Source organism: Gopherus flavomarginatus, chromosome 1 (assembly GCF_025201925.1).
Source record: "Gopherus flavomarginatus isolate rGopFla2 chromosome 1, rGopFla2.mat.asm, whole genome shotgun sequence".
NCBI classification, from domain to species: domain Eukaryota; kingdom Metazoa; phylum Chordata; order Testudines; family Testudinidae; genus Gopherus; species Gopherus flavomarginatus.
In genome coordinates, this window is record NC_066617.1 from 76,687,358 (window position 1) to 76,714,534 (window position 27,177).

At 42.8% G+C, this 27,177-nt stretch overlaps 1 protein-coding gene across 10 annotated transcripts in view; it reads left to right on the forward strand.

Moving 5' to 3' along the window:
* SYT1 (synaptotagmin 1) overlaps positions 1-27,177 on the forward strand; it is a 530,182-nt gene that overhangs the window by 347,716 nt on the left and 155,289 nt on the right. For 6 of the 10 annotated variants that reach the window (XM_050935637.1, XM_050935628.1, XM_050935632.1 and 3 more), the window contains one exon: positions 10,599-10,793. In XM_050935637.1, coding sequence (XP_050791594.1) covers positions 10,622-10,793 — 172 coding nt within the window. In that variant the 5' untranslated portion in view covers positions 10,599-10,621. The remainder of the gene's footprint in view (positions 1-10,598; positions 10,794-27,177) is intronic. The other 4 variants (XM_050935630.1, XM_050935633.1, XM_050935635.1 and 1 more) reach the window with 1 other exon arrangement.

Sequence of the window (27,177 nt, forward strand, 5' to 3'; positions counted from 1 at the left end):
TTCTAATAAACTCAGCACTAACGTGTGGATAGCAGTAGTGATACACAAAGGAATCAGTATGCATAAGGATAACAATTGTCTGTGGGGTATTTCAAAGTCATGCAATGTTGACAGTATTACTCTACTTGGCAAATGCATTAGAATATAACACAAGGAAACTGCACTTTTTCTTATAACTGTAAATCCACATGTAATATTCCACAGAGGTCAGTATAATCATATAATAAAACTGTATTAATGATGCAAAGGGAATCATAACTGCATTCCATGGCTACTTATTTCTTAACCTAAATTTAGTTTTGATTATTTTGTGTGCTTGTTTCTTTGGCTGTCACTTCATAAATGGCAATTATTTTACTATTGTATAAAGCTTTACCTTCACAAATAAACTATAGTATTGAAGTAATCTTTATTTTACAAAAGAACGGTACACTAATCATTCAGACTCTATGCTCTATAATAACGCCACTACAGTGTTTATACCATCCCTGTGGAATAGGATAGTAATATGATAATGGCAGCCTTTGGGTGCCATCTCTGTGCACCTACGTGCTGTTCAGAAGCTTGAAATTTAGTGCACGGAACTTTTCTGGATCACGATTTTTTTTTCTTTTAAGCCTGTACACATCTTTTAGAAATATGACTGTCTTTGGCATGTAAAGGTGGAAGGTTTTATGGCAAGTCTCAGAGTGTTTGTGCATGCCTCATTAGATATAGTGACCTCTTACTGCACTATGAATCTAGAGAGGACTGTTCCTCGAGATCAGAGGAATCTACTTGTTTCGTTATTTTTCCTTACTTTTTTTTTAAGAAACATTTCAAATTTGCTCTTCCAGTACATTTTTTTAAAATGTGACTCCAAAATTATAAGTAAATAAATTACAACATTTGCCTTAATTTTTAATTAGCTGAAAGTCATCACTGGAAATTGTGTCTTCTATCACAAGTGAGGATATTCAACTGCCAGGCCTGAAATAATTAAGCAATATATTACAATTAAGCAATGTAATTTTAATTTAATTATGATATATCGTAGACTCTGCTTCTGATTTAACTGGCATTCATTGACAAAATGCTACAACATAAAAATAACACTAAAATATACAGCTGACGGCGCTGCGTGTTTTGTTTCATAGTATTTGGCATTCATCAGAGCATATGGAGAGAGATCCTTCTAGTCTGAAATAGCTGGCATGTTTTTTAGTACTGGGCACAAATGCTGCAATTTTCATTTTGCCCTAATGTAATTGTGGGCAGTGACTGGGGAGAGTTACAGTCCTAAGACCTGATCCAAAGTCCACTGAAACCAATACGAATATTTCCAGTGACTTAAGTGTGCTTTAGATCAAGCCACTATTGAACTTCTCCCACACCATTATAGGCAATAGGTAAATAGATTCATGTTGGCAAATAACATAAGAAATTAAATACTAGACAAAGCTGTATCATATAACCTCTGGTGCATCACCATCGTTGTCCTTTTCTATTAGGCTGGAAACTGCACAGGGCAGATGCAGAATGCAGAGAATAAGATAAAAAGCAAAGAGCAGGACAAGGAACACAGGGGCACTCAGCTCTGGGGTGGGTCCGTGGATGAAGGGTTCAGGGCTGGGGCAGAGGGTTACGGTTCAGGGGATGAGGGCTCTGGCTGGGGGTGCGAACTCTGGAGTGGGGCTGAGGATGAGGGGTTTGTGGTGCAGGAGGGTGCTCAGGGGCTACAGTAGGGAGAAAGGACTCCCCCCAGCTCTCTCTCCCCACAGCAGCACCTGGGATGGGGGGAAGAGGCAGCCCTCCATGCTGCAGCTGCTCTGGGGCTGGAGAATAGGCATCCCTCCCCCAGCCCCAGCAGGTCTGGGCCAGAGGAAGGCCACCCTAGCCTGCCTGGATCCGGTCCAATCCAGGCCAGGCCACCCCGGTCGTGACTGGGGCCGGGCCACTTCAGTCATGCCGGATGCACCACAGCAGTGTTGGGGCCAGAGGAGGAGTGCCCTGGCCACAGCAGGTTGGGGGTCGCCCTAGGTGGGAGCTGGGGGAGGGATGCCCCTCCCCTGACCACAGCAGGTCCCCAGGCAGGTTTCTTGAGTGCCTGTGTGGCATTAAATAGGCTGCTGCATGGCCGTGCAGCTTACAGGGAACTTAGCTGCCAACTCTCATGTGAGTGCTGTAACCAGTGGGTTCTGGGATAGTCTGATGTGGGGCTCTCTCAATCTCTCCCTGCTGAACCTGTTGCACTATGGATCAATACAGTCATTGGAGCAGGGTGATTGGATTCTGGGTCTCCCACGTAGTGGGTGAGTGCTCACTATTTTAAAATGTTATAAAATTACAAAATATACACACAAAAGATATTCATAAAATAAAGCGAAACATAGCTTAATTAAGTGAACATTTAACATGAATCACTAAAGCATCATCACCAAGTTCACTCAAAATATTAACACCAAGTCACCCGAAAAGTGTCCAGGTTACATGTCAGTTTATGAAAAGTATAATCAGTCCATAGCTGGGCCACAATGGTGTACGTGGAACAGCTCTAGCACATCTCACCCCATAACCCCAGCTACTATGTTCTTGTGAGATTTCAAAAGGGCAGGTTTTGCCTGACTCAGAACCCATCCAAATGAGAGCACTGTCTCATTCCCAGAACAAAGAGAGGCTTGGAGAAAACTCATCCCAAACCACTGAAAACTGCTGCAAAAAAACAAAAAGAGGAATCAAACAGGGGGTGTCTGAAACCAAGCAAAAGGGATACTGGACAAATGCCTCGGGGTAATATGGTGCACAGAATAATTGGTTGCTACAAGTCACTGAAGCACTTAGGAAGAGGTTTGTACAATGTACTCCAGTTTATGGGGAGGTGCAGGAATGGCTCCAAACTAAAAGCGTCACCAGGGACAGAGGCATCCTACAGGCTGAATCAGGAAGATCAGAGAGGGTGGCAAAATGCTGCACTTTGACTCATATATTACAGAGTTGCTTCTTGGTTGGGGGGTTGCAAAAGGAACATTCACCAAATCCTTCCAGTATCAACAATCTGCCTGGTTGCACAAGGATCTCATCCACAGCTAGGGAGGGGAATACAGGATTCAGGATTCAATCTCTGCAATCTTTGCAAAAACATACTACAACTACTGAGCAGTCTTTTGCCAAAGCAACACCTGGAATTCAGTGAGGACCTTGTCCAAAAAATGCACAGACCGGATTCTGGTCTGAATAGCAAGAGTTGTTGTCAACTTCCAGCTTGACCAACTAGAAACAATCAGGTAGGAAAGCTTGGTCAACCCAGCCTGCATAAAGGCAGGCAACAGGCTCCTGGAGGAGAGCACTTCATCAGGAAAACGTGGGTTAAAAAACAGCAGCTCTTCCAAGAGCCATAAACTGGAAAACACCTGCTCATGCTGTGCTCTTCGCAGAAGTCACCAGGCATTAGAGACCATTATAGAATCAAAGCAAAACTAGACTCTGTAACTGAACAGGTGCCAATAAAAATAGGTGAGAGTCAAAGTACATCCCCCCAGCACGACGGAGGAGAGAAAAAGCAAGAGACTTCCAGGCCAGCAGGGAGTCAGAGTACAGCAAATGGTAAACAGACTAGAGGCAAAAAGCTGCCACCAGACTGACTAAATCAGTGAGCTTCTGGCCTCCTTCATCTAATGACAGGAACAGCAAAGCAGGGCACAACCAATGAGAACTATTTAAAAATGGTTAATATACCTCTGAATACTGTCCCAAAAGCCTGGGGAGGGTCCCAGACACATTAGCCGGTGCCACAACATTGAGGCCACAGTTTTGTTGGCAATCAAAAACCTGTCCCCAAAAACAGTCCTGGAAGGAACTAGTGCCATTTCTGCCAGGTGATCTTGCACTTTCTCCTTGGCTGCCTCCTAGTTCCTTAGCTTATATTGCTCAGATGCAAAAAAGACCCCTAACATGATAGTCTTAGAGGTCCCCTATAGGAATTGTTGGGGCAACAAAGAGGGACTGCTACACTGCCAAGAACCCAGTAAGACTGAATTGCTCTTAGCCCAGTAGTGCCGGCAGATGATGCCTGTTCATACACTTGTAAACAAGCGCACAGTGCCTGCACGTCACTGTCAGATGTGAGGAAAACTGGCAGAGAAAAGCCAGTCAGACAGTTTATGAGGAGGTGCAGGAATGGCTCCAAACTAAAAGCATATAGTATCCCATAGGACACCACTGACAAACGCCTCTGTGAACTGGGAAGTTGAGGCTAAGACCCCCTTTAATCTTTTAGGAAAATAAAAACATTATGGTACAATTAAGAAATGTATGAAGAGAACTCTGGCCCAATACCAAAAGCTTCCATCCTTTATAAAAGAAAGTTATGGTTAATTCTGTCAAAGGCCTTCTCCTCGTCCATTGAAATAAGCCCCAGATCCAGATTACAAAGTTTGGTAACAGTAGTACATCACCCATTAAAAACAAATTACCAAAAATACAGTGTTTAGGAATACAATATGTTTGATCGGGGTGTATTGAAGAGTCCAGATAGTCCTTCAGTCAGTTAGCTAAGGCCCTGGATAAAATCTTATAATCAGAGAAGAGAAATAGGTCTCCAGTTCCATGAATCACAGAGATCCCCTTTTTTGAGATCACTACCCTGCATCCACGGAGGGGCAGTTCTTTCCCCTGGATACACTCTTTTACTAGAAAAAAAGTCAGGGCCAATAAGATGCTAGAAGTGCTTGTAAATGTCAGATTGCAGCCCATCAGTATTTGTGGCTTTGTCTGTAGCGAGCTGCTGGAAACCCTGCAGTGATAGAAGGGTGTCCAGGCACTGCTGTTCCTCACCAGTCAGATGGGGTAACCCCTGGTCCAGCTCCTCTATTGCCAGCACATCACAGGCATCTGGTGAGTACACAGTGATGTAAAAAGAAACAGCTGCTTTCCAGCTCTCAACAGGGTCAGCCGTCAGATGACCACCCAGCAGCTGTAGGCAAAAATCTCCTGACAGCTCATAGACTCTTTCTCCAACCCGAAAAAGAACATTGTAGGAGCATCGGTTTTATGCAGCTGAGTAAAATGGGCCTGAACCAGAGCTCCTTTGCACCTTCTCTTCCAACAAGCACTTCAGGATCTGATAATCCTCAGTTAAGGTTTGGTCAATCTGCACCTGGTTTCACACATCAAGATTGCCATGAAAGCCCAAGATGTCTCATTCCAGGGCACTGATGGCCTGATGCAAAGACCACGTGGCAGCATGGGTATACTGTTGGTTGAACAGTTGAATCTGGACTTTTCTGACATCCTACCACTGTCTCAGGGACTAGTACAAGGCCTTGTGCTACTCCAACACTCCCAAAACACAGCAAACATCTAAGTGAAATTCAAGTCCTGTAGTGATTTAGTAATAAAGTGCCAGTGGGCAGCACAGGCAGGAACAAGAAGAAACACACTGACAGAAATATGATGATGATCAGACAAATGAGTGGGATACATGAAAAACTGAACATACATATTCATGCTGGCCTTAATGGTATAAAAGTGATCCAGTGTAATCCCGCGAGACCGTATGGGGAGTAGCCTTCAGCCAAGAGTACTGCTTAAAAGTGGGGTGAGAGAATCTCCAAACATCTACTAGTCCAAAGGTCTGCAGGAGACAATATAGTTATTTGACTGACAGAGAGTGTGACTGCTCATGGTTCCTGTCTAAAACATAATGTACAGTGCAACTGAAATTTCCTCCCAGGACAATAATATCAGAGGATCACAGTCAAGCATGGCAGGAGCAAGTGTCTGTAGAAAGGAGAAAAGATGTCGCCTCAGAGTAGGGGCATGCAAAGTAAAAAGATTGAAAACAAAAGTGCTGGTACATGTTCCCTCTTGAAGGAGCCAACCCTGCACAGTATCCTTCATAGAGATGATCTGTGCCACTGCACCCTGGGAAAAGAGAACACCCACCCCAACAGTGACATTGGTTCAAGGAAGCTGTCTGTTCCTTCAACCAGTTTCCCTGATTATCAGAGTCCGAATGCATCTCTTGCAAAAGGATAACATCAGCCCATTTTTGTCTGAGAAATTCAAAGGGTTGTGCCCTTTTATGACCATCCCAGCATCCATTAAGAGTTAGAGTGCCAAAGTTGAGCAGCACCATAGACTCTAGAAGGAGAGTGTCAAGGACCAGAGAGAAACAATGAAAAGTGAAAATACTTTGAGCAAAATGAGCCATGGAGAGGCCTCTCCACACATTTCCTCACCTTGCTCAACAACTTTCTGAGATGGAAATGTTTCCTACAATCAGCCAAAGTATCCCTCTTTGTGCTTGTGGTGGGGTGTATAAGCCCCATACCAGGGAAAAAGGGTTAATGAGCAGCTCTGGGCCCAGATGCCCTGCCCAGCCACACCTGCTGGGCATGCTCACAATTGAGGCAGAGCTCAAAAGGGAGCATCCCAGCTCAGTCAGGGCAGACTACACAAGGGAGCAGCCCTAGGCTTGTAGATCCTAAGAGAGGCTGCAGGAGTTCCTCACCACCTGGACCAGACCCCACTGCTGAGCTGCTGGAGGCCCCCATTGAGACCAGGAAGGGCGGGCCACGACTAACAAAGAGAAGCCTCCGGGACACAGTCATAGAGAAGCCCCCTTGGTGAGTCCATAAGCTGACTCCGTTGTGACTTTGGAGGGGCAGAAGCCATGATAGGAAGTGACCTAGAGAGTAGACTTTGTGGCATCTGCCCCACAGACTACATATCCAAACAGCTAGTCACCCTGCTTTGCAACTTGGAGCAGGAGGATCTGGTTTCCCCTAATACCAGTTGTAGACTCTTGCTGCTTGGCAACATGGCCACAGGTGCTCAGCCACAGACTCTTCGCTGGTAATACCGCCAGACTCAGATGCAAACCCTGCAACAGAGATGAATGAATGAAACACTAAATCAGGGAAATAGGCCTCAATGTCAATTCTCCGCTTCTCTTTAGTGCTATCTAAAAAGTTACTAATCTCCATCATGCTGTACCCACCCTTTCTATACAGCTGACTGGCTGGGACATCAGGAACCAGTGAAGAGTCAGAGAGATCCTCATCATCTTCTTCCTCTCCCTCAGACTCCACCAGCTCAGAAGAACATTGAGCTGCTATTGTAACATTCTCATTATTCATGAAGGATCATGCTGACATATCTATTTTCCCAAGAGTGGGAGGTAGCATCATCACTGCAGCATGCAGGATTGGAGGCTTGAGGACTCACCATGCCAGGGGAAGGCAGTACCCCACTGGGAGCTCCACGCATGGAGCTACCACCCATTGCAACACTCTGCTCCTTTTCAGGGCATGCAGCTCCATTCTCAGCCACTGCCAGCAGCTCAGGGGTTTCCAACATCTTAGCCCTTTTAGACATAATTTCGGATAAATGTCTTGTTGGTTTGTTCTTCACCTCCATCTCTAGAATATGTCTCTCCTTCCTCCGCAGGGAGGGGCTCCTCAACCTCCAGACTTGCTTCTGTCCAGTACAAGTGATTGAGTCATTAATAGAGGTTTCCTTGGAGAAGAGGAGGAGCTGCTCCCTGGACAACAGCAGACCATATATGGCTGGGGGTTGTGGGGGGGAGTAGAATCTTTCAGTACAGTTGCAGGCTGTTTCCTGCTGCTCCCTTGATGTCCCAGCCCCTTCCTCACTATTCTCGGGTCTCACGTTCTTACCAGGGACCTCCTAGCCAGCAGTGAGCAGGAAACCTTCAAATGACCAGGGCCACCACACAAGAAATATTTCATGGTTTGAGGTAGCAAATACTGTCGTATCCACCCCATCTATGTGGAAACGGGTTCAGGGGCTATTCGGGGTTATTTAGAGCCCCATAAACCTGGTGCCAGAATGATATAACATGCCTCATATTTGGGTTCTTGCATCCTAACAGAAATACCCTAACAGCAGAAACTGCCTTCCCATAATGGGAGAAAGCAGACACTATCATCTCATTGTGAAGGACATGTGGGACTTTGGAAAAAACTACTTCAGCAGCAGGAGTAAACAAGGGAAAACATGAACAAAAGACTCCTTCACCCGAAGTCCCTCCTATACCAAACAATTCACAAACTGCTCCTGGACCAGGAAAATTGCTATAGATTTACTCATTTGAAAGGCAGATTTTATATTAGCACAGGCAATAACATTGCCTACAGTCAGCAACATATCCTCCCTAGTGCAGGAGAGAGTAGACACACACAAAACATCTTACTTGCGGGTCAAATCGCTAAACCCATCTGAAGTGGGCCCCATGGAGAACCCTCACCTAAGGCAAAGAGGGAGACCCAACAGTGCCCCTAAAACAAAAAAACAGCCAGTAACCAAACAAAAAACAGGCTAACAGAAATCAGCTAGTGCACACAGCATGTAACAAACACATCTTCAGTCTCAGGGGAGCAGGGGTGGGGATGAGAGAGCACAAGAGCAAATGCACAAACATAAACACAAGTGACTTTATAGACCGGTGGTTGGAGCTCTGACCCAGGATATGGGAGACCCAGGATCCAGTCTTTCTACTCCAATGACCCTAATTATTTACCCCGAGTGCAGCAGCTTGAGCAGGAGAGGTTGAGGGAGCCTCACCTCAGAATATCCCATAGCCCAGTGGTTAGAGCACTCATACAAGAGGTGGCAGATTGGCAGGCAAATCCCTTCTCCCCCTCAAGCAGGGGGTGGGGAATTGAAGTGGGGGGTCTCAAACATTTTAGATGAGTACCCTAAGCACTGGGCTAAATGTTACGAGGGAGAAAGTCCTCATCGTCCTCAGCCTACAAACATGGCATAGGGGCCTAACACCAGGAGAAGGTTTACAGTTGAGAATCGCTAGCAGAGAAAGGTGCCCCTCTGCAGTTTGGAATTAGGCCCTTACCTTCACAAGAAGGATGGGGCTTAGCACACATCCCTCTGATCAGCATCGCCTATTGGCTAGCTTAGACGGCATCCTGCTTAGTATGCTGGCTTCTGTAGATCCTATCGCTGCCCATTTATTGTACAGGAGTCTAAGTGCCTAACTCGGGCTTCGTGAATCCCAATGGTTTTTCTAGGCACCTAGAAGTTAGGCACTGTGATGCTCAGCATCACAATGCCTAACTGAAGAAGTGGGTTTTTTAGTGCATCTGAAGTGAGCTTTTTATCCATGAAAGCTTATGCCCAGATAAATCTGTTAGTCTTTAAGGTGCCACTGGACTGCTCATTGTTCTTATTGCCTGAGTAACTTGAAGAGGCCCATGATGTAAGCTGACAAAGATTTGGGTCTTGATACATGAATTTGCTACGTGGAAGTTTTTTGCTCATTTCATTTTCATGTGTCTGATTTTGTTCATTTGGTGGTTATTTAAATTTCTTTATGGAAGGCTGTAGGCCAAGTTCCTTCTGGGACTGTGAGAGCAGTTGTATACTCGGAGCAATAATGAATGATTGTTATCTCTCAAATCCCTTCTCCCTCTGGTTTTCTGAAATAAAAAATGAAGGATGATTAGTCAAGTCAATGATATTTAGGACACAGTGGAACATCAGAACACTGCTAAACCAAGACAAACACTTCAACCCAAGGCCGGCTCTACCATTTTTGCCCCAAGCAAAAAAAAAAAAAAAAAAAAAGACACTTGGACTGCCGCCTGAACTGCCGAAGCAAAAAACAAAAAGCCACCTGGACTGTGCCGCCCCAAGAATGGACGGAATGCAGCACGTTAGCATGTGCCGCCCCAGGCACGTGCTTCCTCCGCTGGTGTCTGGAGCCGGCCCTGCTTCAACCAACGCTCTGGTAACACTAAAATTGTGCCACGTGTGCCCCATAACAATTCTTTATCCTATAGCTCAAGTAAAGGTTTTGCAAAATGCACCTCAAATAAACATTACATTAAAAGTATGTTAATGTGGGAGTATGTGTGTGTCAACATTGTGGTTGCTTCAATCTGGCTTCAGTTAACTACCTCATAGACATAGTTCATGAATACACTGGTGAAACAAGTGCATCATTTAAGAGAATATTGTCTGTAGCAAATGTCATCATAGGAAATGACTAGAAGGGAAGTTACTTTCAAAAATTGAGGATCAGGAATGGATGCTAACCAGGTTCTGCATAATGTACAATTCTGCTTAAGTAGGTGCAACAGTAGATTATTGGTTTTGCAAGAAAGCTTGGAGGTGTTTTTCTTATATGATTATAATTTTTTGATTTATTTTACATAAACATCTTGGCTCTGACTCTCTTCTCACCCCCTACCAACACACACACACACAATTCTGTAAATACAATGTAGTGTTTGTTTATCTTGAACTGCTGTCAGCGAGTTTACTTACAATTTCAAAATTAAAGGGCAAAAAGCTAAATCTAAGCAACAGGGTTATAGCAACTGTGAGGTATCTAACAGATTCAACAGTTCGAAACTCAGCAGTGTTGGAGAAGGATCATAAGATAGTAACTGCCATTGATATTGCCTCTGGAAAAGACCCTTCCCTGTAGTCTAATAAATATTGTATGAACCAACAAGAAGCAATATGCTAATGATGTGATATTTACCCAGTATGCTGGAGCATCAGCTGATGTCCTGTATCTTTGAGACCTGTTGATATGAAAACCATTTAAATATTTTCTTTTGCTTCTATTTTTCCAGTAGCTGTTTTCCTGGAAACAAAAATGGTGAGTGAAAGTCGTCACGAGGCCCTGGCCGCACCACCAGCCACCACCATTGCTGCTTCGCTGCCAATTAATGTCACAGAACCAGCCAGTCCTGGAGCAGGAGGTGGAAAAGAAGATGCATTTTCAAAGTTAAAGGAGAAGTTTATGAATGAACTGAATAAAATCCCATGTAAGTAAAATATGGTTGGATAGACACACTAATGGTGAAAAGCAACTGCTAATATTCTAGATCTTTTTTAGAAAGTATTTTTACAGTTTAACTAGAAAATATTAAAACATATTCGTGGGCCTTTCAGCAAATCAGGTGGATGCACCAGGAATGCTGACACTTGATTAATTTTATTTTCAGTTTCCAAAACATTAACTATATAGTTATATATTTTCCAAAACATTATTATATGACCAAGCCTCTTTACTACATATAATTATATATTATTAATAATAATACTTAGTTTCTGACAACTGAAAATAAAGTACAATTAATAGAATATTATTAGAAGCATTTCTGAGGTGATATTGCATATAATAATTATAAAATTCCTTTTCATTTTAAAAATTTCACACAGCGACACAAATAGGTTATTTTGATACTTGACTAACCTCCAGAATGAGTTAAGGTTTTTTTTAATAGCAGCTATCATAACAGTGTCTATGCTCTTAAAAAAATAGAAAGTAGACAGTACAAGCAAATTAAAATATATATTTGGAAAAGCATTACATTTAACAGAATAGGTTTTTTTCCCTAGAGGCTATAACTTGTGGAAAGGTATAATATAGTGTGACCAATAATGACAGGTAACAAATCAGAATATTAATCGATTTTTGTCTCTGAAATGGATCTTGGCAATCTGGCAGATGCAATTTTTGCTAAATTGATAGCAAACAGCTTTGGTCTGTCACTCCAAATTCCCACTTGTAAGAATAGAGGTGTTACAATAGCAAGAAGGCTTCATGTCATTAGTTTGGTAATCTGCACAGTCCAGCATGGACCACATTCAGGCAGTATTGTCTGATATCATAGGGAAAACAAAACTACTAGGAGCAACAAGAAAAGAAAAAAGCATTTAAGAAAATGGTAACTTGGGAACACCTTTATTGTTTAATTTATAGTTCAAGTTGTTATCTAAATGAGGCAGACTAGAATTTTATATAGGATATACCTTTTATTTTTCAGCTTTGATGTTCATATGACTAAGGGCATGAATGGTTTGTACTATGCAAAATTCTGTAGTTTGCAGGTCTGGGAATGGAGTCCGTACACAGAGATGAACTTGAAATGCAACACATTTTTCCTTTCTAAGATAACAATGAAAACAAATGGAAAGCCTAATATCGAGAATTTGCCTTTTGTTTGACTGAAAAGCTCCCATGGTGCACAGCATTATGGATGAAGGAGAATAACCTACTATTAGCCTCTGAAATTACTTGCTGAAATTTTTTTTTAAATCATACATGTTTCATGCACTATTTCATAATATACTGAAAGTGACATGAGTCTGTACCTTGACAGTTTCAACATGACTTGTTCTTCCTACCTGCGTTAACTCTTAGAGAAATACTGTTATGTATTATCATTTTAAAATGGAGAAAAAAAGAACTGTATTGGATGCAAAATACCAGTAAGCCAGCCACGCCCCAAAAGAATTCGGTTAAGCCAACTATCTATATTCCTGCATGCTGCTGGAAGTGGATCAGATGACCAGCTTAATGATTTCCATGTGTATTACCCATCCTTTAGATAATTTCCCTGCCTGGAAACATCTGTGCAAGGGGATAAAAAAATCACAATTTTCCTTCACAAAGTTTCACCAGATCATTCTTTATGGAACAGAAACCCCTGGTCCTTAAAAAGTCAGGATCTTCGTTGCATCTCCACACTGTCTCCAGGCCCTCTACAACTCTCTCGCTCTCCACCAGCGCAGCATCAGTGAGCGCTGTAGTGCTCCCAGTATATCCCCGCTGCCACTCCCCAAAAGAGGGTTGCATAGTGCAGAGTGGCTCCATAAGAAAATTAATGCAACCAAGCTATATTATGCATTTATATGGTCCCCCATCATGATAGTCTGAGTGCCTCAATCTTTAATGCATTTGTCCTCTCAACACCCCTGTGATGGAGAAAAGCGCTATTATCCCCATGTTGTAGATGGGCATCTAAGGCGCAAAGAGGCTAACGGCTAGCTTTTTAAAGGGATTTAGGCACTCGAACAGATATATGTCTATGTCCATTGTGTAAGCACCACTAGCATTTTCCAAACCTCAGCTCAGGTGCTGCCTAACACCTTTAAGTGCCTGTGCTTCCATCAGGTGACATTTTCAAACCAGCCAAAATGGTACTCAGAGTGATAGCTCAGACTGGAGCTCAGAGACCCTGGAGCAGGATTTTTAAGTTAGGCAGGGGAATACCTATCTTGCCAGCAGGGCCCAAACCTGTAGGCCTGCTCTGAGCACATCTGAGACTGGTCAAACCCTGCAGCAGGAGGGCTAGATGCAGGCCACAAATGGTGAGAGGCAGCACAGCACCCAAACAAAAGATAGCTAGGGGCACAGGGCACTGTAGGGTGGCCGCGAGAGAGCTGTTGAATGTGAGCAGGAGAGACAGAGTGAGAGACATGGTTTTGGCTGCTAGGGCATGGGGCTGTATCAGCATAACTATATTGGTATACATTGCATCCGTACTCAATACAATCATACTGGCACAAAAACTGTGTGTGTGGACTAAATTGTTTACAGTCACATCTCCCTGCCTACACACACAAATCATAAAATGTCAAGTCATGGATATTTTGTAAAAAGCCATTAATTTGTGGCTTGCATGATGGCAGCCACAAAAATGTTGTCTTCCTTTAATGATCAGTGAACACGCCTGAAATGTACCTTTCCTTCCAGTATTTTTCAGTGAAAACTGCATGATTTATTTTAATGTGGATTAAAAGGGAATCAAAAATCTTTAAAAATAGTGCATTTTGTAGAACATTAAAGGTCACATGCTTAATGTAATGTGCAGGCCTAAATAAGTACAAAGACAGTAGGCATGCTTTAAAGAAGAAATTCAAATATCAGCTGGCTCTTAACAAACCAGCCAAGATTCCAGTCCAAAATGTTAAATTTCACCTTACTCTACAAAATTCCAGTGTGGGGTGCATTGGATTTAAGTGACATTCATCATTGTTGATGTGCTTTATAATACAAAAATTCCATTCCTCCCAAAGGCCAAGGAGCTTCCCACAGTGAGGGAATAAAACTATTGCCACGGAAAAGAGAGGGGGCCAATTACACTATTGCTGCTATAAGCTTAGTTAATACAAAATTTAAAAACCTTGTTACAGTTCCTACCAATAGAGGCTCAAATCCTGGCCTTTCACTGATATCTGTTCCCCTAAAAAAGAACAATGTACTGTTCCCCATGTTGTGTACGAAGAGTCTGAGCATCTGAGGACATGCAGAATGTTCAGGAAGATGTCTCATCTTTCATTCTACTGTGGATAAAATGATTGGAGTTATTTTATTACAGTGACTCATACAATTAAAGTGCAGAGATGCTATAAGGTTACTGAGGCACAACTGTAGAGATTTTTTTCTCAGTAATGCAAATCTCTGCACTCTGGTTGTGAGTGTGATTTGCATAATCACAGAACAGTTTCTGAATAACTGTACTGTATGTAAATCTCTCTATGCTGATTGGCTGCTGTAATCCTTGCACTTTGAATTGTTTCCTGTATGCAGAAATTTCAAACCGTTTACAAGCAACAAAGACTCCGGCTCAGGTTTTTACTTCCTTCATTTTAAACAGAAAAATTCCAACGTTTAAATGAAAGAGAAGGAAGAACAAATCAAAAGGAAAGAAAATGGCACTGTCAAACTGATGAAAGGGAAATTGCTTTGAAAAATTTTTCAGACCTCCTTTTATTCATTAATTTTCTTTCTCTCATCATTTTCCCTCTTGGTCCCTCTCTACAGGCCAGTAAAGCTCTTGTCCTTACAGTACCTGATGTATATTAATGTTCATTTTCTTTACATTATAGAATCCCAGCCCTTCCTCCTAAATTCTGTATTGAACACTATGTAAACAAAAGTGTATTGCAAGTGGTTCTGGGGACAAGGGCCTTACAGTACTGAAGGAAGGAGAGATCAGGGAGGGAAAAGGATAAATCACAGAACAGAGAAGGGAGAAGTAGAAAGGGCGAAGCGGAAGGCTAGCCCTTTAAAAAAAAATCCCTTTAAGCTGCTTGACAGTCCCCGCGGAATTTTTATTGGGGTGTTTTGCCCCTTAATTTGAAGTTTAAATGTTTAGTTTAAAAATTTGATGATGATGATAATTACATATATAGATAAATGCTTATAATTTTACACTACATAAATGAGCACCCATTTCAAATGCTAGATGACCTTGAAAAACTCTTAAAAATATATTCATACATAAACTGATTCCTGTAATTGCCCACAGATAACACTCTCCTGGGAGCAACTTAAGTTTAACAATACATGAATAAGCCCCACAACAAAGCCTACCAGAATTTCCCCAATAATAATAATAAATGTGAGTGCTTCCTGTACCTTTAGTAATAATTGTATTGGAATTCAGCTGTCATAACTCCCACAGCTTGCTATATGTTTCTCCCTCGCTATTTTTCTTTTTCTCTCCATTCTGGCCCCCTTGATTTACCAGTTTAGGCTGGATTAAGTGTTTTTATTACCCCCTCTAAGAGGCATTAAACTCATTTCTTGATTTTTCTCTCTCCCTTGACACTGGGATTCTGGGCTATTACTTTGAATGATACTTTCTAATCACATTTTGGGACTTTACACACACTCTTACATGGTATTTCTGAAATCTAACTTTTATGGGCCTGCCATTTTGACTGTATTTAGAAAATAACTTGGGGCTTTGTTCAGCTTTCAACTTTCTTCATAGTTGTCACACCAGTGAGGTTGATGGGACACTTATGAGGTTCTGGTCAGTGTGACTGAGGGTGGATAGATCATGCAAACGGTGCTGAGAAAGAGATATTGAGTTCCAAAACTGTTCTAATACACAGAGACAACAAGTATAGGAAAATCACCATTCATTTCCTATTAATTATTTGTAGTATCATAACACCTAGGAGCCCCGGCTATGGATGAGGACCCCATTGTGCTAGGTGCTGTACAAACACCAAACAAAAAGTCATCCATGCCTTAAAGAGCTTACAATCTAAGTATAAGACAAGAGGCAACAGATGGAGACAGGCAGACAAGGGAATGCAAGGAAACAATGAGACAATATTGATCAACTGTCTCGGTACTCCAGCAGTCTAAACCTTGTCAAGTATTTTATAGGTTTCATGGCAGAGGAGAGTTTTTAAGGAGGAATTAGGAGGGTAAATAAGTTAATTTTGTGGATATTTATGGAGAACTCCTCCCGAGTGTAAGCCAGCACTGGAGAAAGCACAATGGTCCTAGGCTCACTTCCTCCTGTAGCACCCCCCATCTTGCAACACATGTTCAATTGGCTCATGTCATTCAAAGACATTCATTGTTCTACATGGGTGGCAGATATGAATAATTATGACTAGTGCCTTATTGGTGACATACAATAGAAATGGGGAGATGATGTGACAGGGCAGTGGCAGGACAAGTCAAAGTAGTGCAATTTTTTTTTGCAAATCTCACAATATTTGTTCTTTTCATTAAAAGCCTGTCTCCTAGAGTCCTCTGATTACATAAAATCTCATAGACTCATAGACTCATAGGTCAGAAGGGACCAATATGATCATCTAGTCCGACCTCCTGCACAAGGCAGGCCACAGAACCCTACCCATCCACTTTTATAACAACCCCTAACCCAGGACCAAGTTATTGAAATCCTCAAAACTGGTTTGAAGACCTTAACCTGCAGAGAATCCACCAGCAAGCGACCCATGCCCCACGCTGTAGAGGAAGGCGAAAAACCTCCAGGGCCCCTGCCAATCCGCCCTGGAGGAAAATTCCTTCCCGACCCCAAATATGGCGATCAGCTAAACCCTGAGCATGTGGGCAAGACTCACCAGCCAGCACCCAAGAAGGAATTCTCTGCAGTAACTCAGTTCCCATCCCATCCAACATCTCCCCGCAGACCACTGAGCAGACTTATCTGGTGATAATCCAAGATCAATTGCCCAAATTAAACTATCCTATCATAACATCCCCTTCATATACTTATCAAGCTTAGTCTTAAAGCCAGATAAGTCTTTTGCCCCCACTACTTCCCTCGGAAGGCTGTTCCAGAACTTCACTCCCCTAATGGTTAGAAACCTTCGTCTAATTTCAAGTCTAAACTTCCTTATATCCAGTTTGTACCCATTTGTCCTCGTGCCTACATTAGTACTAAACTTAAATAATTCCTCTCCCTCCCTAACGTTAACCCCCCTGATATATTTATATAGAGCAAGCATATCCCCCCGCAGCCTTCTTTTGGCCAGGCTAAACAAGCCAAGCTCTTTGAGTCTCCTTTCATAAGACAGGTTTTCCATTCCTTGGATCATCCTAGTAGCCCGTCTCTGGACCTGTTCCAGTTTGAATTCATCCTTCTTGAACATGGGACACCAGAACTGCACACAATATTCCAGATGGGGTCTCACCAGCACCTTATATAACGGTACTAACACCTCCTTATCCTTGCTGGAAATACCTCGTCTGATGCATCCTAAAATCGCATTTGCTTTTTTAACAGCCATATCACATTGGCGGCTCATAGTCATCCTGCTATCAACCAATACCCCAAGGTCTTTCTCCTCCTCTGTCGCTTCCAACTGATGCGTCCCCAACGTATATCTAAAATTCTTATTATTAATCCCTAAGTGCATGACCTTGCACTTTTCACTATTGTATTTCATCCTATTACTATTACTCCAGTTTACAAGGTGGTCCAGATCTTCCTGAATAGTATCCCTGTCGTTCTCCGTGTTAGCAATACCCCCCAGCTTTGTGTCATCCGCAAACTTTATTAGCACATTCCCGCTCTTTGTGCCAAGGTCAGTAATAAAAAGGTTAAATAAGATCGATCCCAAAACCGATCCTTGAGGGACTCCACTAGTAACCTCCTTCCAGCCTGACAGTTCACCCTTCAATACAACCCGCTGGAGTCTCCCCTTTAACCAGTTCCTTATTCACCTTACAACTTTCATATTCATCCCCATCTTTTCCAATTTAACTAACAGTTCCCCATGTGGAACCGTATCAAATGCCTTACTGAAATCGAGGTAAATTAGATCTACCGCATTTCCTTTATCTAAGTAATCCATCACCTTCTCAAAGGAGGAGATCAGATTGGTTTGGCATGATCTACCTTTAGTAAATCCATGTTGCAATTCGTCCCAATTACCATTGACCTCTATGTCCTTAACTACTTTCTCCCTTAAAATTTTTTCCAAGACCTTACATACTACAGACGTCAAGCTAACAGGCCTATAATTACCCGGATCACTTTTATTCCCTTTCTTAAAAATAGGAACTACGTTAGCAATTCTCCAGTCATACGGCACAACCCCCGAGTTTATCGATTGCTTAAAAATTCTCACTAACGGGCTCGCAATTTCACGCGCCAGTTCCTTTAATATCCTCGGATGGAGATTGTCCGGGCCCTCCGATTTTGTCCCATTAAGCTGTTCAAGTTTGGCCTCTACCTCAGTTGTGGTAATATCCACCTCCATATCCACATTCCCGTTTATCATCCCTCCATCATCGCTAAACTCATCACTAGTCTTATTAAAAACTGAGGCAAAGTACTTATTTAGATATTGGGCCATGCCTAGGTTATCCTTAACCTCCATTCCATCCTCAGTGTATAGCGGCCCCACTTCTTCTTTCTTTGTTTTCTTCTTATTTATGTGGCTGTAGAACCTTTTACTATTGGTTTTGATTCCCTTTGCAAGGTCCAGTTCAATGCGGCTTTTAGCCTTCCTCACTTTATCCCTACATGTTCTGACCTCACCAAGGTAGCTTCCCTTGCTAATCCCGCCTTTCTTCCACTCCCTGTAAGCTTTCTGCTTTTTCCTAATCCCCTCTCTGAGTTGCTTGCTCATCCAGCTTGGCCTACAACTCCTGCCCATGGTTTTTTTCCCCTTTCTTGGGATGCAGGCTTCTGACAATTTCCGCAGCTGCGACTTAAAGTAATTCCAGGCCTCCTCTGCATTTAAATCCACAAATTCCTCCATCCAATCCACTTCCCTAACTAATTTCCTTAACTCTTTAAAATTAGCCCTCGAGAAGTCGAAAACCCTAATCCCAGATCTACATTCGTTTATCCTTCCATCTAGTTTGAACTGAATCAGCTCATGATCACTCGAACCAAGGTTGTCCCCTACCACCATTTCTTCTACGAGGTCCTCACTGCTCACCAAAACCAAATCTAAAATGGCATCCCCTCTCGTAGGTACTTCAACTACTTGATTAAGAAATCCATCCGCTATCACATCCAGAAAAATCTGACCCCTATTGTTCTTGCAAGCACTTGTCCTCCAGTCTATATCCGGGAAGTTGAAGTCTCCCATAATCACACATTTCCCCTTTGTGTTTACTTCATTAAAGACATTAAAGAGGTCTCTATCCATATCCAAATCAGATCCCGGTGGTCTATAGCACACCGCAAGCACTATCTCAGGGGAAGCTCTAGTTGCTTTTTTACCCAGTGTGATTTTTGCCCAGACAGACTCTGTCTTATCCATTCCATCGCTTCTTATTTCATTACAGTTAATCTCATCATTGATGTACAAGGCTACTCCACCACCTTTGCCTTTCTTCCTGTCTTTTCTAAACAGCACATAGCCTTCAATACCTGTACTCCAGTCATGAGTACTATTCCACCAGGTTTCTGTTATCCCTATAATATCCGGTTTCACTTCCTGCACCAGTAGCTCCAGTTCCTCCATCTTGTTACCTAGGCTCCTCGCATTAGTGTACAGACATTTTAATTTTTGGCGTTTGGCGTCAGTGACATTCTTTCCCCCGTCATGCACAGACCTTCTACCACCAGCATCACCCGTTAATCTGGTTTCTACTCCACTATTCCTCCTTGGATCAATTCTTTGATCTGCAAGGGTATTCCCTCTCACTTTGTTTACTTCCCTCTCCAGGTTATATTCTGGCGTGGAGATCTCCTGAACATCTCCCAACCATCTCCCCCAACTTCCTAGTTTAAAGCTCTCTTGATGAGGTCGGCGAGCCTCCATCCTAGAATTCTATTTCCCTCCTTACTTAGATGAAGTCCATCCTGAGCGAACAGTTGTCTGTCCGTAAACGCTTCCCAATGACCGTACATCCCAAAGCCCTCCTTATAACACCAATGCCTGAGCCATCTGTTGATCGCCGTAATCTTGTCACTCCTTCGTCGCCCTGCTCTAGGAACCGGCAGAATCCCACTGAAGATCACCTGAGCCTCGATTTCTTTGAGCGTCTTCCCCAGTCTGGCATAGTCCTCCTTGATACAGTCCAGCGAGTAACTAGCCGTATCATTCGTTCCCACATGAAGGACAATCAACGGATTCTTTCCCGCTCCCGCTAGGATCCTATTCAGCCTCAGGTCCACATCCTGTATCTTAGCCCCTGGCAGACAGCACACCCTTCTGTTCTCCTGATCAGGTCTAGTTACAGGCCTGTCTATTCTTCTCAGTAAAGAGTCTCCAATCACGTAGACTTGCCTTTTCCTGGCAACAGTGTGATTCTCCGGTCTATCCCCCACACCAGCTGGCCGCAAGTCCTCTCGATTTGTATTCGCCCTTACAATCCTCCTAGGGCTCATACTTGGTGTCGCCTCCATTGACTCCTCCCCTCCTTCTGCAGGACTAGCTGCTCATCTCTTTTTCCTTACCCTCTCTCCTTCAGCGCCTGCTGTGCTCCATCTTCATTTTCCAACTCAGCAAACCTGTTCCTGAGTTCTATTTCTCCATTGCTGGCCCGTCTTTTCCTTTGCCTGGTTCTCCTAGTCACATGCTTCCACCGTCCACTTTCCTCACCCAGCAGCCCCTCCTCAGAATTCTTTGGTCCTGCTTCTATCCGCTTGTCTGAGCTTATCCCCTGTGCCTCATCATGTCTGTGTTCCATCATCTGCTCAAACCCCCTTCTAAACTCAGCCAGAGTTTCCACCTGCATCTCCAGTCCTCTTATCTTTTCTTCCAGCAGCTCTATCAGGCGGCACTTCATGCAGACAAAACTCCTTTCAGGTGCCCCCTCCAGGACCATGTACATGCCACAGCTACCGCATCCGGTCATCCTCAGTGTGTCTCTACCTGCTGCCTCTGCCTCAATCATACCCTTCCAACTCTGTGCCTGGCAGTCCATGCCTCACACCGCACCACAGGCCACCAACAAGCACTGGGCTGCTGGCAGACCCCTGCCCCTTCCCTTGTCTGACTTCCTGGTTTCTCTGCCTTGGTCTCCCCTGTAACCTCCCCCTGGGAACTCCCACTGAAACTCTCCTGTTAGCAGCTCTGTTTGCTGGCTCCTGTGCCGCTGCAGCTGTCTGTGCTGTCTGTGCTGCTGCCTGAGTGCCTGGCTCCTTATATAGGACCCCTAATCAGGTAAGCCCCGCCCCCACCTCAGGGCTCAGCCTTGCTCCCAGCACACGGCCCCTAGCAGCCTGCACACACACTCACTCACACACAAACTCCACAATACAATCTCAGCTTTCATTCTTTTTAAAAACAGTTCGTTGTAGAGACAGGCTAGAAAATCTGGCCCAAATGCACCCTGAAGACTCAGAAACCACAAATAAAAAGAACCCAAATTTATTATTTTTTTTAGAAATCTCATTTTATAAACCACTTCAATTTTGGGGAGCCTGACCCTTAATTTTTGAATGCTTGGGGTTGATATTACTGAAAATCTGATTCCAGAACGTATTACTCTCTCTATCGTTATGAGTGAGTGGAAAATATAAACTAAAAGCTCATTATGCAGAGCATAACTGAAAAGAAGTATTTGTAAAGAAAATCGCAGAATCTGACATCCTATTTGACTATTTAGTGATGTGGTGCTGATATTTGAACAACTGACTCAAACAAAAAATTTTCCCTTAAGGAAATAATGATTAACCTATGTTATCCTACTAAAATGTTAATTGATATCCACCTCTTTAAAATGTTCTGTACATCATGTATTAGGGTGCATGTCTAACAGGCAGCATCTTGGCCCTTAGACTAGGAACTGAACTGGGGACCTACAGAGCTTAAAAGGGGCTATAACAGACACATATGCTCTGCAGATCAGGCACAGAGGGGACCCGTAACACACCCTCACAAGCAGGTTACATCCTTCCTCTAATAAAAAAAAAAAAAAAAAAGCTTGTCACAGGCAGCTGAGGTTTACGGCAGTTCTAATCCAGGAAAAGCCCTGAGTTATGTGATGACCACCATCTTGGCTGACATACCAAGGACTGAACCAGAGACCTCAATCAAAAATGTGAGTTGCTACAACATCAGCTGAAGAGCCAGCTGTAACAGAATATACCTGCTATTACTTGGGCAGAGAGGAGAAGCTGTAACACACACACTCAACCGTGGAGGGAGGGATCTGGCAACCTATCAATTTGTTGTCCTAAGTATAAAAAATGCGTTCTCTTAGCCAGAACCCCAGAAAAAGCAAAATCTTCCTGCCAAAGAGTGTGACACACTATTAATTACAATTTCTGGAAACTGTATATTTTGTTCCTGAAAAGGATACTAATTAAACCATTCATATAATATAGTTTTTTAATTGTGTGATTTGAAGTGAAGGGAAGACAATTAAGACCTCATAGGGGACCTCTCATGAATGTTTTTGAAAACACCTGGTGCAATCATATTTTCTCTACCACAGGGAGAAAAGTAATCTATAGTAAAGAGGGGGTTTGAGCACATACCATAGATTTGGTGACAGGATTTTAAGAAGGGACTCTTAACAAGCAGCAAGGGTCCCTGTGATGGGCTGTTCACCCCACACCAGAAAGAACAGGATTAAAAGCAGCCTAGGGAGGTTGTGCAGGGAGCAGCCAATCAGAGGCTGGTGGGCTTACATAAAAGGAGCTGCAAGGCCAGAGACAATCGGTTGCTTTGGGGAGCCCAAGGCATGAGGACTAGCAAGCTGCAGAAAGAGTAGCACCTTGGGCAGAGCAGTTGCTGGTAGGGACTTCGGGAACAAGAGGGAGCTCCTGGCTGGCTGCTGGGATTAGCTGGCTGAAAGCTCTGAGAAGAGTAGTGGGCGGGCCCAGGTCCCCCTCATTCACAACTGGGGAAGTGACTGGACTGTTGACCTAAGATATTCCTCCCACCCCCACCCCGAGAAGAGCGGAAACACAAATGGTGACACGGCCAGTGGGCCAAGTCATGAAGAGAACCTTGCGATACTTGGACTGAGGCAGGTCTGCAGGCAGAGACAATGATGGGAGATGCACCACCTGGAGAGGGCACACCAGTCTGTGGAGCTAATCCCTGTGTTGGCCATCAGGCCACTGTGGTGAGTAGACTCTGTCACAGTCCCCTCCAGCACATCATTGTGTTTATTTCTTTATAGTCATTACAATGACTCTGTAGATATTTTATTGCATTATGGATATGTCAAGTTGTGGCAATTCTTGTTAAATTGAGTAGAGAATTTAATTTGCAACCAGAAAACTGTGAACATGTTGTTCACAAGTTTATTTTCAGCACTGGGAATTTCTTTTTTAATTCTTTATATTAGAAAAAGGCAATACAAAGTGTTAAAAATTATTTACATATATTGTATAATAATTTTGCATGTTCTAAAAATTACATGTAGATGGATTATCTACTAAAATTATGCTATATGTATAGTTCATTATGCACTATTGTACTGACAGTTTTTGTGAAGAAAGGGTGCACAGGGCAGTAATGAACTCACAATTAGCAATATATTAAAACTGAGGTTTTTTGCAGTGATATAGTATGTGAAAGAAACATGACAATTAGTACTAAGTTTAATACAGTTACTTAAAAATCTAATAAAAGTATCACAAAATCAAGGACATTCAAATTTAAGCCTGGCATTGCATCTTTAACTCATCTATTTGTGCCTAGGTAGCGTAGCATCTCTAAGCCATTATCACACAAAGTTATGAAAAACCTGCAGTAAGTTGTCACAGAGGTACAAATTAAGAATAGACCATCCGTCTTTGCTATTGTTGCTTGTTAAACAGTAATGTTTCACTGGATGTGCTTGGTTCTTTAAAAGATCCTTCCCGCCATATTTGGGGTCGGGAAGGAATTTTCCTCCAGGGCGGATTGGCAGGTGCCCTGGAGGTTTTTCGCCTTCCCCTGCAGCGTGGGGCACGGGTCGCTTGCTGGTGGTGTCTCTGCAGCTTGAGGTCTTCAAACCATTTTTGAGGATTTCAATAACTCGGTCCTGGGATAGGGGTTGTATAAAATTGGATGGGTGGGGTTCTGTGGCCTGCCTTGTGCAGGAGGTCAGACTAGATGATCAGATTGGTCCCTTCTGACCTATGAGTCTATGAGTCTATGAGTCTAAGTAAGACTTCCCTGATGCATATGACAACATTAATTTAAGTTTGTGTATGTTAACTATCTTGTTTTGTTAACTTTTAAAAAATCATTGCTATATCTTGGAAGGCTTGCTCAACACTTCTGACAATCAGGCCAAAGTCACTCATGTTGAGCACCCAAAAACTGAGGCACAAAACTGATGGATCCTTTCAAATATTTGAGCCCATTATTTGTTGTCCAAAGTACATTGTATATAGCTTTCTTCACCTTCCTCTGGTCTTTATTCAAAAAAAGTCGTCCATGGCTAAAACTAATCCTATGTCTAATATACATCATCTGTAAGAAAATACGTGCATTAATCAGGAAAAGCAAGTGGATGGCCACAGCTTTATTAAAATTGAACATCAGAGTTGGGGGAGTTTTTTGCCCATCTCCCCATACCAGGCATTCAGGTGGGTCCAGTGCAATGTTTACAAAACAGGCCATCTATCATATAGTCCATAACTCAGTGTAAACTGTCCACTGCCTACCCCAAGAATTCAGCTTGTTTTACAGAATCCTCTCAGCTTCCCCCTACAAAGGGGATAGAAAGTATCAGATGGGACCCCGATCTGCAGACTTCAGGTTTTCTTTTTGCCCATAGACTTGGGGTCCACCAGCAAAATCCTATGTCTCTGATTTTCTGTTTGTTTGCTCTTTGGCCTTTTATTCGTACTGGGCACTGGCTGCAATTTATGACAAGCTAACAACATTCATACAATTCCTAATGTTAAACTCCAAAATCCTATATCTATCAAACCTAACTGTGTCTCCATGATGGTATGAGGAAGGCAAAAAAACAAAAAACTAGGCCTCAGCCAATTTGGCTCCAATGGGAAAAATACCTTACTAGTCCCTCGAGCAGGTGATCAGTGAGGCCCACAGCGTCCTTGTACTCTCTTACCTTTTATCCTATAGCTGTCTGGCAGCTTGTAGACCAAGTAAAGTTTCCCACCTGTTAAATCAGCAGGTGGCATTCTAATACTTAGATTTGTCAGAATGGGAGGGAACTAAGCATTTACTCTATTGTGTGGTTCCTAAATATGAAGTCAAACAATTTTATAATTTCCGAACATTTTAAAGATGGAATCACGGAATATAGCACCAGGAATAGGTTACTGTTCGTTGATTCTGTAGACAAAAAACTTTGGTATGCATTCTGGATCACTGCCTGTCATTGACATTTCGCTGTTCTTCTGTAGAACTGCATCTCTTCCTGAATTCTCTTGTTCTGTTTAGACTTATAATTGCACTTCAAGCCAGATCCTCGACTGGTGTAATAGCTTTATTGACTTAATTTGAGTTATGCCAGTTTACACTAGCAGAGGACTTGGCCTCAAACCTTTATAAGAATCCTGGTGTGGGTAGGTGAGACTCTTACTATACAAAAGAGACTATAAAACCCTGTTTGAATGATGGGCTTGTGAAAACTCAGTTCCGGTTGAGCAATCCATCTGCTAAATCCCATGCAGGCTTCTCAATGTGAATCTAATCTTAATTATCAGCTTTGGCAAGAGCAGCCTAATTTGCTCACTGCCCCTATATTATCTGGGGGTACGTTTCAGTACTCTAACCGGCATCATTTCCCAAACTCAGAAAAGGATTGCCAAAAGGAAAGAAGGGGGGACAGGTGGGTCTTTTCAAATAGCATAGAAATCTACTGTGACCTTTGACCAAAACATATCCTCCATCTCTTGGTCTTCATGACGACTTGTCAGGATAGTGTTCTGTAAGCAAGGCTTTGCCATTCAGTATGTTATCTAAGTTCCCACTGAGTGAAACACTTCATTTACTAAAGGTGTGAAGTTTACTTTTCCTATCATGAATTTGTAGTCCAGGAAGGCAACATGTTGTTGGTGTTTTAACAGTAACAAGTGGGGATGTGTGAAGACAAAGCTTTCCTCTCCAAGGTAGTAGTGATATTTATTTTTATGAGTTGTTGTTACAGCTTTCAATCACTCCTCACCATAGAAGACTGCTTCATTTCTTTGCCATGTTATTTCATTTATTAACACTCCCTTATTAGCCAAAGTCACATAGAAGATTTGGCCTGAGTGAGTAGGGCCATCACTTGTTCGTTGTTTTTGCTTAGAAATCTCCTTGCTCTTCCTCCAAGTCCAGACCTTTTATAACCAGGTTTCTCAGCTCACAGTAACCCACTTGCTCTGTGCTGAAATGTAATATTCTAGGTCTCCATCCAGAAGCCAGCTATTTGTTTGCAAATTCCAGTGATGCAGATTTATGCGCAGTTTGGGCAATGGAAGAAAGACAGTGGAAGATAAGGCAGGTTTACTATTCATAACTGGCAGTCTAGCATATCCTTTTATATTAGACCTCTGTGATGGTAATCACTTCACATGAACCGCTCCAGAATACCAATTTCTAAACTGTCTTGCCTTGTGAAACATTTGTTGAAGGGTTTTAAGTCCTAGGACTGGCGAGATGTCCCAATGCACAGAAAAATATGGTTTAAAAAAAAAAAAAGATTAGTAGACAAATAGAAACACCTAATGTAATCTTAACTCGGGCATAGCATTTGGCCTTATAAAATGTCATGGAAAAAATACAAGTCATTTTGACTTGACTGATAGCAATTCTGAAGCAGCAAAGTAATATATTTAATAATGATTGTGTGGTATGGAACTATTTAGTCACATCACCCTCTTCATCTAAATACACATACTGTAGGAAGGAACAGACAAAATAGGAGAGAAAAAATCTTTACTTAAAGTCTTTTTCTATTTAATTAATGTATAAATAGAAGCTTAAGAGTATGTCTACACTACTGCTGGGAGCTAGCACAAGAAAGTAGCAGTGTAGCTGGGGGTAGCTTGGACCATGTCTCAGGCTAGCCACCTGAGTACACACCCAGGGGGTCTGGACAGGTTGGTATTCAGGCAGCTAGCCTGAGCTGCCCTCCATGTTACCCCAGCTACTATGCTATTTTTAGCAGGCTCGCTTGAGCAGAACCAACGTGTGTGTCTGTCTATCTGCACTGGGAAGCATGCTCCCAGCTGCAGTGTAGACATACCCTTAGAGGCCTGCAACATCCCAAGCCTGCTTTTA